General features: G+C 33.4%; 2 protein-coding genes across 3 annotated transcripts; both read left to right on the top strand.

Moving 5' to 3' along the window:
- The first annotated feature begins 420 nt into the window (after nt 1-420).
- Nucleotides 421-15,113, top strand: LOC131855386 (zinc finger protein 490-like). Of its 2 annotated transcripts, XM_059206667.1 has the most exons (3): nt 421-1,292; nt 2,981-3,881; nt 15,027-15,113. In XM_059206667.1, exons 1-2 carry the CDS (start codon nt 493-495, stop codon nt 3,870-3,872), a joined length of 1,692 nt encoding a protein of 563 aa, XP_059062650.1. In that variant the 5' UTR covers nt 421-492; the 3' UTR covers nt 3,873-3,881; nt 15,027-15,113. The 2 variants fall into 2 exon arrangements, with proteins under 2 accessions (XP_059062650.1, XP_059062649.1); XM_059206666.1 differs by lacking the exon at nt 15,027-15,113 and having other exon boundaries at nt 2,981-4,060.
- On the top strand, nt 11,942-16,680 carry LOC131855254 (gastrula zinc finger protein XlCGF58.1-like). The gene is made up of 3 exons (XM_059206497.1): nt 11,942-12,558; nt 15,027-15,449; nt 15,804-16,680. Exons 1-3 carry the CDS (start codon nt 11,942-11,944, stop codon nt 16,678-16,680), a joined length of 1,917 nt encoding a protein of 638 aa, XP_059062480.1.
- Nucleotides 16,681-17,955: the final 1,275 nt, after the last annotated feature.

Raw genomic sequence — 17,955 nt, 5'->3', positions numbered from 1 at the left:
GACGTCAAATATTTATGTAATAAAGTACTCTGTGAAATTATTCAGTGTGACCAGAAATAAATTTGTAATCTTTATCCCAACATGGACTAATCGACTCCACATTAATATTAAAATAAATGATCTTATGCCTTTTTATTTTATGCAACTTAGCAATAATTGGCACTGTTGTTCCCAACTGTATTTATATAATATAACCGAATAATATACATTTATCAGCCTTCACGAGATTTCCGTGAAACCATAATATTTTTGTTAATTTAATAATACACATAGACTAAATTACTGTCTTTTAGCTATAATTATAAATATATTATTTTAATTACAATATAGATATATTTTTTTTAATCGTCTAGTAATAATACTCTGTGTCTGTATTACTGTCACTGTCGAACTTAAAATTCCTCACAAGAATCTGTCAGTTGTCAGTCATGTTTTATTTTATTTATAATTCACGAAAGAAATGTAATAATAATAAAAATTAATGAAACAACAATGGCAAATACAGAAAAAACATACTGTCGCTTTTGTGCAGAGCCAAAAAGTCAAAACAAATTGTTGAATATACAATCGGACGGGGAGAAATGGAATGAAATCAACGTTAAACTCACATTTTTGAATGCAATGTATGTGGAAGTTCAAAGCGAAAATATGCTGCCGAAAACTGTTTGTTTAATATGTTACGACTCGCTAAACAAAGCTTACGAGTTCTTAAGTCGGGTCAAGAAGTCGCAAGACTTATTATTAGATATATTTTTAAAACATAAAGATGATAATTCCGGACATACAGGTGAAGATTGCATGACGATTTTCGATGATTATCCGTCTCCTGGTGGTATTGATGACGATGTGAGCGTGAAAGAAGAGGAATTGCCTTTGAAATCACCGAAGAACTTAACCGTATCACTTTCTAATGTTAAGGTAAAACGAGAACCTAAGGAAGAAATACTTGATGACACCAGTGAGAATTGTACTGCAAATATCGACGAGAAAGCCGAGCAAATACTGGATGTCAATGATATCATAGAGGCGGCCATATGTAATGCACCAAATATTGAGATTTACGCAAAAGATCTGTCCGATTTGGGTAGAAACGATATTAAATCATGGAAAGATTATCCGTGGATGTGTTCATTATGTAACATAGAGTTTTTAGATATAGACACACTGAGGTTGCACGCCAGGACTGTGCACACCAAATGTGCAGTGTTCATGTGTATAGATTGTAAGATTGCGAGGAAGGACAATTTTGCATCGTTCATTAAACATGTTAGGAAACATAGGAAGAGTTTAAGGTAATTATTTTGTTTCATTCAATATATAGTAATAATAATAATAATAATAAAAAAAAAAATAATAATAATTTATTCAGCATTCAGCAAAAAGCCAATAACTTCAAAAAATCTGATTATAGCCGGAAGGGCTGATCGCAGATAGAGAGAGAGAAAAAAAAAAAAAAAAAAAAAAAAAAAAAAAAAAAAAAAAAAAAAAAAAAAAAAAAAAAAAATTTCAGCATAAAAAAGAGTACAGAGTAAAAAAGAAAACTGAAAAACTAATAATTCGCTATGAGCTGAAAAGGCTTCCACTCAGCTGGTGCCGCAGCTTATCACTACAGCGCTGACTTTCAGTGCAGCCACTTGAAAAAAAGAAATAGCATTCGTGATGAATTTAAATATATAAAATGAAGAATCAGTTAAATGAATGAATTATAAGTATGTGTGATATAAAAAAAAATAGAAGAAAAATATATAAGGATAAAAAAGTGTACTACATAGTATAATATGTAGTATTTGACATGTTTTTGTTTGCACCAGTTATTACCCACCCAGTACCACATATCCCACTATTTTAGGTTGACTGGAAGAGATCTCTTCTAAGGATAAGTCCACATTTGCTCACATTGTTTCTAAATTATAATATCTTTGTATTATCTGTGCAATAGAGAATATATTATAAATATTTTTTTCTTCCTATCTACAGTCCCAGAATTATGAGCAGATTTTTTGAGTGTGGGAACTAAGAATGTAGTGATCACCCAACGAGAGGATCTACTCCTTAAGTATACTGCAAGCATTACACAATGTTGTTTCTTTTTAGTCGCTTGGGTTTTATCCCAAGCGACTAAAAAGAAGTTTTTGTAATAATTGAGCAGCCAGTTGATTTGGGTGGTCACATAGTTGTTTTTGCAATATTACCTTATATTATATATTAAAAAAATTAAATATAAATATAATAAAATAGTGATTATTATGGATTAAAACACATTTAGATTTAGAATCATGTTTTTAAATATGAATGTTTGTATTGAGGGTGACAATAAAAGACACGCAATTTAAATATTTATAACTCAAAGGTGACTGACATAGTGATCTATCAACGCACAGCACAAACCACTGGACGGATCGGGCTGAAATTTGGCATGCAGGTAGATGTTATGACGTAGGCATCCGCTAAGAAAGGATTTTGATTAATTCTACCCTTAAGGGAATAAAATAGGGGACGAAAGTTTGTATGACACTTTGTCAATTTTGAACCGATCGGGCTGAGACTTTGCATGCATAAAGCTACTATGACATAGGCATCCCCTAAGAAAGGATTTTGATAAATTACACCCCTAAGGGGATAAATTAACGCGAGCGAATCCGCGGGCAAAAGCTAGTTATTGTTATACAACAGTAATCAAACTACCCTTCGTCTTGGTCCCATTTTTTTTGTGGCGGGCTAATATGTTTTTCTATCTAATCTTTTTAAATAAATAAACAAAGATCTATAGTCTTAAAATATGTTAAAACTTCTTTCCCCTTCTCAGAAAGATATATAAAAAAGAAGTCACTATGTAATTTTAATTGTGTTGGGAAAAAACTGAATTCTCATATTTTTTTGCCTATTTAATCGTTTACCCCTTATGGGCTGAAAAAATCTGGCAACTCTAATGGTAATACCAGTGGTAGTAATATAATAAAATTATTAATATTATTTTCAGAAACTACTGCTATTATTGCAACGAAACACTAGACAAAGCGGACTCCATCAGCACCCATCTCAAGCAACACTTCAAAAAGTCCCAACTACCATGTCCGTTGTGCGGAGAAATATTAAACGAAGACACATTAAAAGCACACTTGCAGGAGTATGCTGCTGTTAAATCGAAGAGGAAACCTCGTCGCAAGCCCGGAACTCCCATCACCGTGGAAGATCTAACCTGCGAACATTGCAAGAAGGTCTACAAAAATCCTAACAGTCTACGTGACCATATGAAGCTGCATAGAATTGACCGTAAACGCAACTACACGTGCGAGAGGTGTGGCAAAATGTTCTATAACAAAGGCACGTTGACATCTCACATCATGTCACACGACAAGATCCGTCCGCACGTCTGCAGGATCTGTAATAAAGCATTTTTGTACCCGAACATGTTGCGGCGACATGTCGAGATGCATACTGGTGTGAAGCCGTTTTCCTGCGAGCAGTGCGGCCGATGTTTCAGGCTGCAATACCAACTGAATGCCCACAAGATAGTTCATACGGATTCAATGCCTTACATATGCCAGTTTTGTAACAAAGCGTTCCGTTACAAGCAGATATTGAAGAATCATGAGCGGCAACATACTGGGGACAAACCGTATTCGTGCCAGCAATGCGGTATGGAGTTCACAAATTGGTCGAATTACAATAAACATATGAAACGACGGCACGGAACGGATACGTCAAAGAAGAAAATTACACCGGATGGAGTATTTCCCATAGATTCCGAAACAGGGCAGATGGTTCAGATCGAGGATGTAGTTGGTATGGAGGAATGGAAGAGTAAAATTATGATTCCCGCTAAGAGAGGGAAGAAGAAAGCAATAAAGATGGAAAGTGATGCCTGTTAGACTTTTAAGGTAATAAAATGTTTTTAAACTTTTTCCACTGAAACAAGGAAATTTTGTAGCTGGCAAGCTGTTTTATAGCTGTATGTATATAGTTCCGTTGCGTTATTTTACGGTAGTATTATTTAAAATTAAATTTTATATTTATTAAATTAATAATAATGATTATAAAGTTTTAAAATTTATTGTTTTTAATCAATATTATGTTATATCTATTGAAATGAAGTATTATAGTTTAATAGCAAGTATCTTATATGAAATAGTTATGGCCGCCGGTACATGATTTAGAAGGTAGCTAGGAATTGAAACTATACAATCACTTGTAAGTGAAGACCTTTTTTCATTTATAATTAGTACTAGCTACCTACCCTGGCTTCGCACGGGTGTACATGTATTATATATATAAACATTCCTCTTGAATCACTTCAAAGTCCATTACGGTAAAGTTTTAATGATTTTTTTTTTTTTTTTTTAGAGGATGATAATGGAATGGTGCACCCGCCTGCGCTAACGGTTTACGCTGGCGGGGTACCAGTGGAGGATGATAGGATGAACATGAAGTCAGATCAGTTAGCCCATCGTGACAAATTCACCGGAAATTTATCACGATGGTTTCCAGGGAGAACCGCGTGGAGGTCGACCTGACATGGTACATTGCTAGCAATGGGATCATGGGTTATGAGTCCATATTACTAACAATCACCTTCCCCCCAGTTTTAATGATTTAAGCGTACATAAAGGGACAGACAGCGACAACGACTTGTTTTATACTATGTAATTAGCTACTTGCCCTGGCTTCGCACGGGTATACATATATTATATATAGACATTCCTCTTGAATCACTCTATCTTTAAAAAAACCGCTTCAAAATCCATTACGTAGTTTTAAAGATTTAAGCATACATAAAAATAAAGTTAAAATCCACGCGGACGAAGTCGCGTGTACCGCTTGTACTAACTAAGATACCGAAGGGTATAATGGAATTACCTTTAAATTCAAAGCATCTGTTAATAGTATATTGAATATTTGTCATGTTTATTGAACAAAGCCTATTACTCATTAAACGATTACTTGAATGACGAGTGTGCATGGCGATAGTTGTTCATGCACGGGATTTTCATTTAATGTTACACATAGACCACTATATAAAATGGTTTTAAAAAAAAGAAGTTTTAATGATTTAAGCATACATAGGGACGGACAGACAGCGACAGCGACTTTGTTTTATACTATGTTTGTATATGCCCTTGAAAATAAAGGGTAAACTTCATAAATCAACTAGCTGTGCTAATCCCAAACCACTATCTTAAAAAGTAACTACTTAGGGGTCCTTCAAGTATTACGTAAGCACTATAGAAAGGGGGGGGGGGATTCTTTGATTGCTTATTTTGGATGACATGGGGGATGGGGGAGTGTAGATGATGATTATGTCATCGGTACTTATTTACTTACTTTTTTGCACGAATGGCAAAACGTTGTTCAGTGGCGTAGCTACCTAGGGGCTAAGCGGGGCAGTGCCCCGGGGCCTTCAAGCTTAGGGTGCCCTCGAACCCTTACCAGAAATTCGAAAGTTATACCTTTGGAATTCCCTTAAATTCTTTCTGTGGGTTGGCAGTGTTGTCATTTTGACGGATAGCGATATGTGCGTTTTAATAAAATAATGTAATGTAATGTAAAGAGCGCCATTTTTTTTTTTGGGTTCTTGGGTACCTAACTACTTAACTGATTCACCATAGATGTCCTACCGGCGGCCATGGCTGATTTAATTCACAATGTATTATTTGAAGTTTATTTTAGACTATTTTATTAAGTGAATATTACCATTTATGATTTAGGCAAACGTGTACAAGATTTCCGTTGTACTTAGTTATGTATCTGTACCACAGATAATATAATATTACATACAGATACCCCATCCCATATAAGAAAATGGTTCCTTCCTAACTCGGGCTATTCTTCGGGCTATTTTATTTCGCCGCCGTAGGCGATAGATGTCGCTATATCTGAAGCAGTTCGGATTACTAGTGGGTGATTAGTAATAAAGCATGAAAATAGATGGCAGAGAATTCGGTCTACATGACATCTGTTTTGCAAAGATACGTACATAATAGATATATAACTGTATCGAACTCCTGATTGGGTACAATCGAAAATTCAATGTAGGTATAATATTGTTCGCTGACAGTCTACAGACACGGCTAATGTACCTATGTATCTATGTACTATGTTACAGTTACTTTTTTACATGCCTACTTTTTTCTCACGACGAAGATATGTCGTAACGCGTCTGCACTAAAATCGGGCTATCGGTTAGGAGCAATAGCTCCTTAACGAATAGCCCGATTTTAATACGGATTTTTTTATTTAAATTGTTATGTGATAGTGATAGATTTTAGCTATAATTAATTGATGTGAATATGGGTACCTCATATAATTTTCAGTGTATAATTATTTCTCAATACGTAGTTAATTATGGTAAACTGGCAATTTGTAAAACTGAAAATAATATCTGCAAACCATCAATCTGTTATATGTAGGTTCTTTCAGGGATACTACATCGGTGCTAATGACATGTAGGTACTTATTTTGATGTTATACCTATTTGTAGAACCTTCGATATCTACAAACTACGCCTTTACTGCTAGTTTTTTGGTTTTGTTGTAAGTTGTTATTCAGTTGAAATTAAGCTGCGAAATTACAGGATATTTGGACATAACATCTATGTTCTCCGGAATGATAACGTATGCGGGATATAGCGGGCACGACATGATGACGTAATGCTGTTTAATAATATATGTGTATGTATGTACGTCGGATAGCGTCGTGGTTGGTTGGATCGTCAGCTTATTTACCATTTCAGTTAATAATAGTAGGTAGTAACTTTTGACAATATGGATGAGGGAGGGTAACGGTGATGATGATGAGATCAATAATGACTGTTGACGATAGTGACGGTGGTATTTATTTATGACCACCATAAAATTCATCATTGGCAGTATTCTCAACATTATCATCATTGTTCATCATGATGATTGAGATCAAATTAATTAATTGATTAAAAAAGTAGCAAGTATTAGGTAGGTACTAAGTCCTTATATGACTTAAATACAAAGTTCTGGGATGTTGTGATATACTACAGTCTCTAGATTTAGTTTCTTATTAGTATTCCACGACCAAAGTCTATAGACAGAAATATAGATTTACACAAAGTTTTTTGATGTAAATGGGAATTATTACACACATTGCATTAAAAAATATATATGATTACCATCTAATACAAAATCATTATGTAGTAAATAATTCCTGACATTTTAAATCGAATGAGGTGAAACTAACATTGCATGAACACAACACTTGAAGATCATAAAATTTTTATTTCAGGTAACAAAACACTTTTAAATAATTTATTAATCACAGAATAAACAATTGTTAATAATTTACAATAATATTTCTTTCACTGCTTGTCTGTTATACCACTAAAACTTCAAACACTTCTGTTATTTTGATATTATATTCCAAATAAATCAATATCAAGACATAATATTTCATCAAAATCATTTCATAATTAATTCCTGGTACACAAAATATTCCTGGATTTGTTGATGAAGCAATATAATAATAATCATATGCTTAAATCATAAACTTATTTGCAGTCGGTTACACATAATATAATTACTTGGAATTTCTTCTCATCACTAGTCCATTGCTTTCTTACTTATTTAATTATATTATTAATTGCATTGTGATTAATAATTTACAGATTTTTCTTCTGCTTTTTTCTCTTATTTTTACTTGCATTATTATTTTATACAGTAAAATGTTCATATATACATATATATTTCTTATTCTTTTGAACCCCTGATCTTTACAGTAAAAATGTTATTTATCTTCATCTGAATGACTAGGAGATATAGAATATCATCTCTTATTTGTTTAAACTTTGTTCAGTATTAAGTTGTTGATGTCAGGAAAATCTGAAAACAATATCATATACCTATGTTACATTTTCATGAACTTACATGAATGAATTTACATGAAAGTAACTAAACTGTAACCTTATTAGCACAATAAACATATTATTCATACATCATATTCATTCAGTTCTAATAAAATATAAAAATAATACTACTGTTTAGTACTTTATTTTGATTAATAATTTTCAGTATTTTCTCAATCAATCAAAAATTATAAAATCAGTGTTAGTTTTTTGAAGTTACATTCATAACAATAATAAAAACATAATAATACCACATTAAAGCGGTCACCAAGTACCTATGTTTATTATATTTTAATATGAAAGATACACACGCATACATATGCAAGTTTTTAACAACTTATAGTTATACCTGGTATGAGATAATCCTCAAAGACACGATAGTTTACTAAATATTTGTAGTAGTCCTTAGACACATTTAAATTATTGAGTTTGACAAAAAAATAAGAAGTTCAATGAACTCTGAACAGGAACAATTCAAAAGTTGAAGTACCTACTTAACTTAAATGATGAAAAAAGAGAAAAAATCCAATGCTAGTGAAAATATGTTTTAAGCATTTGACTTAAAGTCGTTTATCCTATTCTTTTATTCCTATATTTTACATTTTTAACATTTCATTTACATATGTTGCCAGTACTCGTTGTCATTTCGATATAATAAAAAAATATGGACCAACCTACGATTTAAAATCGATATTTTTATTTGTGATGAAATCTAATAATATAAATTATGAATAACCTACCCTCGAATGGAGATATTAAAAAACTAATTATCATGAATAGTAGGTACTAGGATCAGTAATATATATAATCATAGTATTATGAATGATTATCGTTTCAAAACCTTGTACAATTTAGTAAGGTTGAAAATATCCTTCTACAAAAGCAAAATTCGAGTATTTGTAAAGTTTCTTATGAGTATTTGTAAAAATTCGAGGATCCTCATATTTAGCTATCAATGTCAGTAATTTAGATACCATATAACACTTGTTTATTGAGGTTTCATAAAGGTATAGCTGACCTTATATACTCTATACCACATCCAATTCTCATTCATTAAATAACAATAAGTAGGTATTTATTTTTTTTAATAGAAGAACTATGTTACTAATGTAATGACATTGCTATAATTACCAGGGTGACCGTGTGGAGGTTGATATAATAGAGTACACTTGTATCAGATCAATCTAATTAATATTTCCCTTTTCAAGTTTCGAAGTTATGAGCGAACAGATAAATATATAGTACTTGCATACCTGCCAAAATCTCTCTATTTTGCCGTCGTCGAGTAAAAATTATGCAATGCAATTCGTTCCAAATAAGAGTATAATACAAAATGATGAAATTTTACTGTTTACAAAGACTAATTAAAAGCACCATCGAATAGTGCGTTGTAATATCCTGTTATCGATTATTCGAAAAAATCGATAAATCTATGCATTTATTTTTAATATGGCAATACGTTCTAAATAAGTATTACTGGAATATGGTTTTCTTGTTTAGCTGTTTTATATTTACTTAAACTTTTTTTATGTTTAATTTATCATAATAATATAGTAAGTACTTATTATTTGGAAATATAAAATAAACATTTAAAATACGATGATACAAATGAAAACAGCGCCATCTATGAAAGTATTTTGGAAACAATAAGCCCCAATTAGCAATGATTAAATTGTAAACAAATACAGGGCAACAACAAAATGAGTAAATATATGAAAATTACTTTTCAAAACGCATTATTTCATTTTAACATCTATATATGACTTTTTAAAAATAGATTAAACCTTTTTAAAAACATAGTTTTGGGTTTTAAACGATTACAAAACAATGTTGAATTCCATTCGATACCAATGACGCCATCTAAATCCGTTTTTCGAACTAAAAATGGCTACTATGCCATTGTTCCCCACTGATCTGTACTAATATATGAATAAACTCCGGAACTTATTAACACATTCTTTGACCATTTGTAAGTACGGTGGTACCTCGATATACCTATAGCCGTATGCTCGTTTGCTACCTACGTAGTATAAAAAAAATTGTGCCCATTTAGAGTTGAATTTGAGAACAAGAGATTTTTTAACACAGGGGCCAAACGAGCAGGCGGATCACCTGATGGTAAGTGATTACCGCCGCCCATGAGCACCCGCAATACCAGGGAATTGCAAGTAGGTTGTCGGCCTTTTAAAAAGGAATAAGCTCTTTGAAGGTTCCAATATCGTATCGGTTCGGAAATACCATTGCTGGAAGGTAATTCCACTATGTGGTTGTGCGAGGCAAGTTTCTAGAAAACCGCGCTGTGGAGGACCGCCATTCATCCAGATGGTCAGGATGGATTTTAGTTTCTGGCGGGCTTTAAGATGGGAGCAATATTTGAGATACGATGAATTGAATGTTGATGTCGTGTGTAGCGATATACTGCCAGAGATGTAGGAGATCTCAACGAAAGATATAAAGGAGATCTTGGGAATGTGGGAGAAAGTTGTAGAGTTAAAAATCACCCCGAAAAAGATGCAAATAGTCATGCATTAGAGTAATTCAACGAAACTTGATTGAACTGATTTCCGTAATGTCCTCAAAGGTAGGAACAAACTTTCTTGGACAGTTTTTTAAACAAATTTACATGGACAGTTTTTTTAAACAAACCTCCTTGGACAGTTCTTTTAAACAAATCTCCTTGGACAGTTTTTTTTTTAAACAAAACTTCTTGGACAATTTTTTTAAACATATCTCTTTGGACAGTTCTTTTAAACAAATCTCCTTGGACAGTTCTTTTAAACAAATCTCCTTGGACAGTTTTTTAAACAAATCTCCTTGGATAGTTTTTTTAAACATATCTCCTTAGACAGTTTTAAATGAGCTACAGGTGAAATTTCAATGGGGAAATTCACTTTAAGATACGAACAAGGTTACGGAACGAATTAAACTTATATGTCGAGGTACTACTGTACATTATTCCACAATAACATAGTTATATTATGCTAATATATACAATACTCAAAAATAAGCATTCGAGTGAAGCCAGAGTGAACCACTAGTATTAATATATAGGTTGCCTGTAAAAGTCTTACCGAGCCGGACGTCAGGTATAATAAAAAATAAAGTAAAATATAACACGATGAGTAAAATTGGGTAATAAAGTACTAGCCCAAGATTCGTACGGCAAACTATTAAGTTTTAATATAATTATTAATTATGTACTTATTTAAAACGTGTAAATAAATAACATTTTACTGTAATGTCTTTTTTTAACCATCTAATGTAGAGGTTCCCAAACATTGTGTCGTAAACCACTTGCCATATTTTTCCCGCCATTCTTTTTTGTAAATTTCTAACTGTAATAAAGTTTAGTGTTAAAACATACAGTTAAGAACAAGATGATCGCTGTCGTAGATCCCTTGCAGTTTGTTATAGACCCCTGGGGGTCGATATAGACAACTTTGGGAATCACTGTAGTAATATAATGTTTACTATGTCTGTCAAACTTCCATTTATTTTTCTGTCCTAGTCTGTTTTTCGTTCTATTTCCTTTTGTTTCTCCCGCTTTCTCTCTCTCTTTCTTACACATCTATGGTTCCTTTTCACGCATTATTCCATTTCATGCATAAACCCATCCAATCCCATCTATATTAAAATAATAAAATAGTGACGAGGTGAATTAAATTAAATATTCTATCTATATAACTATCACCAGTTGCTATATAAAGAATTACTAAAATTTATAATAATATATATAAATCATTGTCATATTTATGTGAAAATAGTAATAATATTCACAACATTTATAAATAAATAATCTGGACACGAAGCAATGAAGAATGGTTGAATAGATACGGTGTTTTTGCTGAGTAGAATGATTTAAAAAAAAAATGTGTCTTTAATACTGTCAGCTGGTAGATTAGGCTGTACGGTCTAAAGATCTTTGCCTGTTCCATCATTGAAAAGGAGATGGACGTATATGGGACAAAAAAAAATTACAGCTGTCAAAATAAGATCAGCTGTTATATTTGTTTGTTTATTTTATTAAATAATAAATAATGATTTAGTAATCAAAAGAAGTGTAAATTAATAAAAATGAGTGCAAATAACACAATTTATTGCAGATTTTGCGCCGAAAACACAAATCCACCACAATATATAGATCTTGCAAGCGACTCTCGAACGAAGACAGATGTTATGACCAAACTTGCATTTTTCAACATAAATATAATAGATTTCAGTGATAAAACATTACCAGAAGCCGTATGTTTGAAATGCTACGACGTTTTTAGGTCGTGTTATGAATTCTTCGTCAAAATCAAGGACTCCCAAGTTGTACTAAGTAACCAGTATAAGTTATTAAAAAATGAGAACGTACCTTCATCGTGCGTGAAAAATGAAAGTGGGGATCTAGATGAGTGTAAAACTGAAGAAATATATGCTAATTATGATATTAATACTGGGATAAATACAGAATGTTTGAATGATTTTGTATTTGACACGGAAACAGCAAAGCGAGATGTGTCCTGGACAAGTTACATGTTTCCCTGTAAATTCTGTGATGAGGAATGTATAGATATGATGGGATTGAGAGACCACTGTAAAGAGTTGCATAGTTCTTGCAGCGGATTCCGTTGTGCTGATTGTCACATTGGTTTTAATGATTTCATATCATTTGTGGATCATGCTCGAGAACATAGGAAGGAATTGATGTGAGATTAATTGTAAATTTTATTATAAACTAGCTGTTCCCGCGACTAGGTCCATGTGGAATTTAACTTTACATTTCTAAAATTAAAGATTTTTCTAAAATAAAAGTAGCCTAAGTTACTCCTTATAACATCAGCTACTTGCCAAAAAAAAGTCCCGTCAAAATCGGTCCAGCCATTTCAGTGATTAGCCGGAACAACAGTCAGACAGAGAAAAATTGTAAAAAATTTTATTTTGGTGTATGTACCGTATTTATATTCATATGCATGTAGTAAAAAACGGTTATTTCAATATTACAAACAGACGCTACAATATTATTTATATGTATAGATGTTAATTAATTATCTCATACTGGTTTTAACACAAATAATATCATATATATATCAAGTAAACCATTAGCCATGGTTGATATTTATAAACTTTTGAATAGTCAAGTTTTTTTATTCTGCCGCTTATTCGGAATGCAGATTCATCACAAGAAGAATAAGCAAGAAACTTGTGTGTTGATTTGCTTATATTTAATTAACAACAAGGATTAGGCATGCGACAATCAACATAGAAACTGCTATGCACTTAATCTCTGTTCAATCAGATAACATTGTCAGGGCTATGAATGTTAAGTTAGATATTTTCTACAAAAACATTATTATCATTTATAATTCAATTGTAATAAGCTTTTTTACAAAGAAAATATTTTATGACACATTTGATATTTTTTCTGGCAAAGTGACTATAGACTCTGGGAGTTTGTTGTAAAACCGCAAATAGCACTTAAATATTATTTATTAGTGTAACTTTTATTAGTGTAATCACCTACTTTTTTAAAACTGTTAATGTTTTTCCTGGCATACATAATATTTTCGTAGATGTATTAAGAAGCAATGGTGAGGATATTTGATTCTTTAAAACATTAAATACAATTGAATACAAATTTACAACAATAAATAATTATCTTGAAGCTTACCATATATATATATATTATTTTTAAGTAAAAGAGCCAAAAAAATATCAGCTCTATAGATTTATGTGTGTGTGTAGCTTTACGCTGAGTTAGTTGCCTATTTGTTAAAAAAAACCTCCATTTCGAATATTCCTTTTTTTTTTTAAAGTTAGGTATCTGCAATCAGTACTGGTACTATAAGCAGGTGAGTTGTTGGTAGTAGACGTGGGAGAATCTCAATCCTTTGACAAGGTCCCCATGTTTCAGCTAGCTAGAAATCTTTCATCCAGCTCAAGGATATTTGATCTTTTTAATCTTTTTGCTGGGTTGTTGACTAGAAGCTTCTGAGCTAATTCGTTTAAGTGAATAGCAAGCCGGGCCTTATATTTGATACTTGATATCCCAATTTCTTCCCTGACTGTGGCGATGTTGGCAAAGTGGTGAACTTCAGAGTTTGTGATGAACCATGCAGCTTTTAAGATGCACTTTAGGATGCAGTTTGGAATCTTTGGAGAATTCCGATATTCGAGTGACAATTCGAATATTATTATTCGATTATTCCTATATTTATGTTTTCAGTAAAAAAAGATTCAAATGTCACATGTTTTTTCAAAAGGACAAAACACAAGTTTCTTGTGCTTTCATCTTGTGATGAGTATATAATCTTTATTCAAGTAAAGTCAATACAAGCACTATTAAACAGTCATATTTAGTTCATATAAATTCAGTCACTGAATGATTGATAGAATAAAAATATATGACTGTTTAATAGTGCTTGTATTGACTCTATTTTTTTTTTTTTTTCTCTTTTCTTATCTGCAATCAGTCCCGGAACTATGAGCAGATTTGACTCTATTTGAATAAAGATTATTTCTAGTCATCATCGTCATCTCAGCACGGAAGACGTCCACTGCTGGACATAGGCCTTCCCCAAAGATCTCCACGACGATCGGTCCTGCGCTGCTCGCATCCAATGCCTTCCAGCGATCTTGACCAGATCGTCGGTCCACCTTGCTGGAGGCCTTCCCACGCTGCGTCTTTCGGTCCGTGGTCGCCACTCGAGGACTTTACTGTTCCAACGGCCATCTGTCCTACGAGCTATGTACCCTGTCCATTGCCACTTCAGAGTCGCAATTCTTTGGGCTATGTCGGTCACTCTGGTTCTTCTGCGGATCTCCTCATTTCTGATTCGATCACGCAGAGTAACTCCGAGCATAGCCCTCTCCATTGCCCTCTGAGTGACTCTGAGCTTGTTCATTGGACCCATAGTTAGCGACCACGTCTCTGTGCCGAAGTCATCACTGGCAACACACATTGGTCGTAGACCTTCGTCATTATTTCCGCAGTGAAATTTGGACGAAAAGATATATCGGAGCTTCCCGAACGCTGCCCATCCGAGTTGGACTCGACGGTTAACCTCTTTCTCGAAATTGGATCTACCTAGCTGGATTATTTCTAGTACATCAATTATACTATTATTATAAACCGTTTCATCTTAAAAGCTGTTTTATTGCAATTGTTTCTTTTCAGTCATTACTGTCCATACTGCAATATAAAGCTGGAGGATATGGACCATTTGAAGCTACACACACAATCCAACTGCAAATATTGTGGAGAAACTTTCCCGAATGACATATTACTTGCCAACCATAAGGACTTATATCAAAATACACCCAAAATATTAAAAAAACATAAAGTAAATGAATTAAAAGAGTTTATATCATACGAAATAGGATTATATGATGTGAACAAGTTAGAAATTGATACTTGGAAGGTATATCCATGGATTTGTCAGTACTGCTGTACCAGATTCCCCTGCCAGTACATACTCAGATGCCACGTGAAGGAAGTGCATGGAAAATGCTTCGGAATGAAATGCTGCGATTGCAATGAAGTTTTTAAAACATTTGATATGTTCATTGAACATGTGAGATTCCATAGACCACAGTTGAGGTGAGTTATCAAGGTTATCAACCTTTTAACATTCTAGATATTTTTTTATATTCTAAATATCGTTTCAGTGGTCCTTTGTATCCTCGGGGCCTTGGGCTGCAGCCCTTAGGTAGATCCACCCTTGAGTATAGGCGTGTATTTCTCAAATACCTGGTAGCGAGTGTAAAGATTTTTTATTGAATAATTGTAATTTATATGGATAATTTAATAAAATATTAGCATTCTGCATAGGGAGTGCTTTATATAAACTATAAGTGTGCAAAATTTCATACTCCTTAGTAAGCGTAATTTTCGTAAAAAGGGCTATAAACTTTTTGATGTACCTTATTAATATATAGATACTTGCAATTCTAGGTACCACTGTCAATATTGCGATGCTAAATTTCATGATAAACAATTAACCAACATCCATATAAACACGCATTTGCAATTACCACAATGTGAGAGTTGTGGCGAATCGTTCACCAGCAAAGTAGATCTCCAACGCCATATCACTGCATACGTCAAAAAGTCTAAACGGATACCATTTAAAAAACGAGAGAAACCTATCACAGTTGAAGAATTAACATGCAACGTTTGTCATAGAGTTGCGAAGAGTCTCTCCAATTTGCGAGCCCACAAACTACTGCATACAGACAGAAATAGGAACTATACGTGCGATAGATGCGGCAAAACCTTCTTTACCAAAGGTGCTCTGTGTACACATACATATATACACAGAGATGTCGATCCTGAAGTGTGTAAGATTTGCAAGAAGACCTTTCTAACTCTGACCAGATTGAAGAAACACGTCAAAACGCACTATGCGGATAAGCCGTTTGAATGCAATGTGTGTCTTAAGCGCTTCAGATTAAAGGATCATTTGAAGGGTCACATGATAACGCATTCGGACCTTTTGCCGTATTCTTGCCAGTATTGTAGCAAGGGGTTTCGGCATAAGAACGTTTTGAAGACTCATGAGAACCTGCACACTGGAGCTAAGCCGTTCAGCTGCACGGTCTGCGCTATGGGGTTTGCGAATTGGTCGAATTGTAACAAACACATGAAAAGAAAACACGGTTTATCGTTAGCGAAGAATATGTTGACGCCTCATGGGAAAGTTCCTATAAATCCAAAGACGGGGAAGCCGAAGAAAGTGAAGGATCTGGAGATGGTCAGGGAGTGGACTGAGCAAATTCTTGTACCGTGTAAGAGAGGGAAAAAATCTAACGACAAGGGCACCCTGGTTTGACTGTAGTTGGCATTTTAACAAGACTTGTGTATTATGGATGTTGTCCAAAAAAAATTAAAACACCCAATTTGAGTTAAATAAGGTTTTCCTAGTGCAACAAGTAGTATTCGTACAACAGGACGTACAGAGCGGCTCCACCCCTACACTGTTGACATCCCAGCTGCTCGTACCAACCGATTTGCATCTTCTTTCCTTACGCGAGCAGCTAAGGAGTGGAACTCTCTACCAGCGTCTGTTTCCTGCCTCTTACAACATTGGGTCTTTCAAGTCAAGATTGAATAAACACTATTTGAGCTTGTGTAACTGCTGAGACCGCCTCATCACTTAACATCAGGTGAGATTGCGATGAAACGCGCTCAAATTCAGAAATGAAAAAAAACATTATTGAGAAGACATAATTGGTAGTCAGAACATATTTATTCGTAACGGACCGTTGTATTAAGTACTGAAATAAAGTTTTTGGTAAAACATTATGAGGTTTTTTTTTAAATAGGATTCTCTAGAATAATATATTATTTATTATGGAGTTCTATAATTATATAAATATACTTGTTGGCGACTGACTTTTGATATTTTTATTATTTTTAAATTTATATTTTTGAAGAGTTCTTTGTTTATATGTCATGTTATTTGATATACTTCACTTTATTATATTATTCTCTCACTGTCCTTTCAGTTCGCAACTGTATTGAAATATATTTTACTATCATATTATATACGTGTTTTCATCATTTAAAATCTCCTACAGTCCACCGATCCATTACAATGTTAATGCTCGCCGTAACTGTTATATCCAGCTCACGAAACGGCTGAAAGTCAACTGCTGCCTGATGGATATGAATTCAATCTAAAGGTCGAAGGCCCTGTTCGAACCTTGGTCCAAGTCTTCGAAATTTCAATCCCTTTTTAAATTGATGAATTCAAACTAGCTTACCAGATATCATGCTCATCCTATCATCCTCCACTGATGCTGGAGTAAACCCTTAGCGTAGCATCATGTGCTAAATAATGTTTTTTGTTACTGCCAGATTTGAACTTACCACCTTTTAATCTAAATCGGGATTATCGGGATCTAAATTTATGACTAAATGAGAAAATAAACCTCTTAAAATAAACACATTTATTAATTGGATACAGCATTATAATATATGATTAATACATACATATGGGCGATCTACTTTCTACAAAATTGAATTACAACTCCTTATAACTAGAGAATGTTAAAAAAAATGCCATAAAAAAATATCAACAACTGCTTACAACTAGAATTTTTTT

Source organism: Achroia grisella, unplaced genomic scaffold (assembly GCF_030625045.1).
Source record: "Achroia grisella isolate CSIRO2021 unplaced genomic scaffold, CSIRO_AGI_Agris_v1 utg1360, whole genome shotgun sequence".
Taxonomy (NCBI): domain Eukaryota; kingdom Metazoa; phylum Arthropoda; class Insecta; order Lepidoptera; family Pyralidae; genus Achroia; species Achroia grisella.
This window is presented reverse-complemented; position numbering and strand designations above follow the sequence as displayed.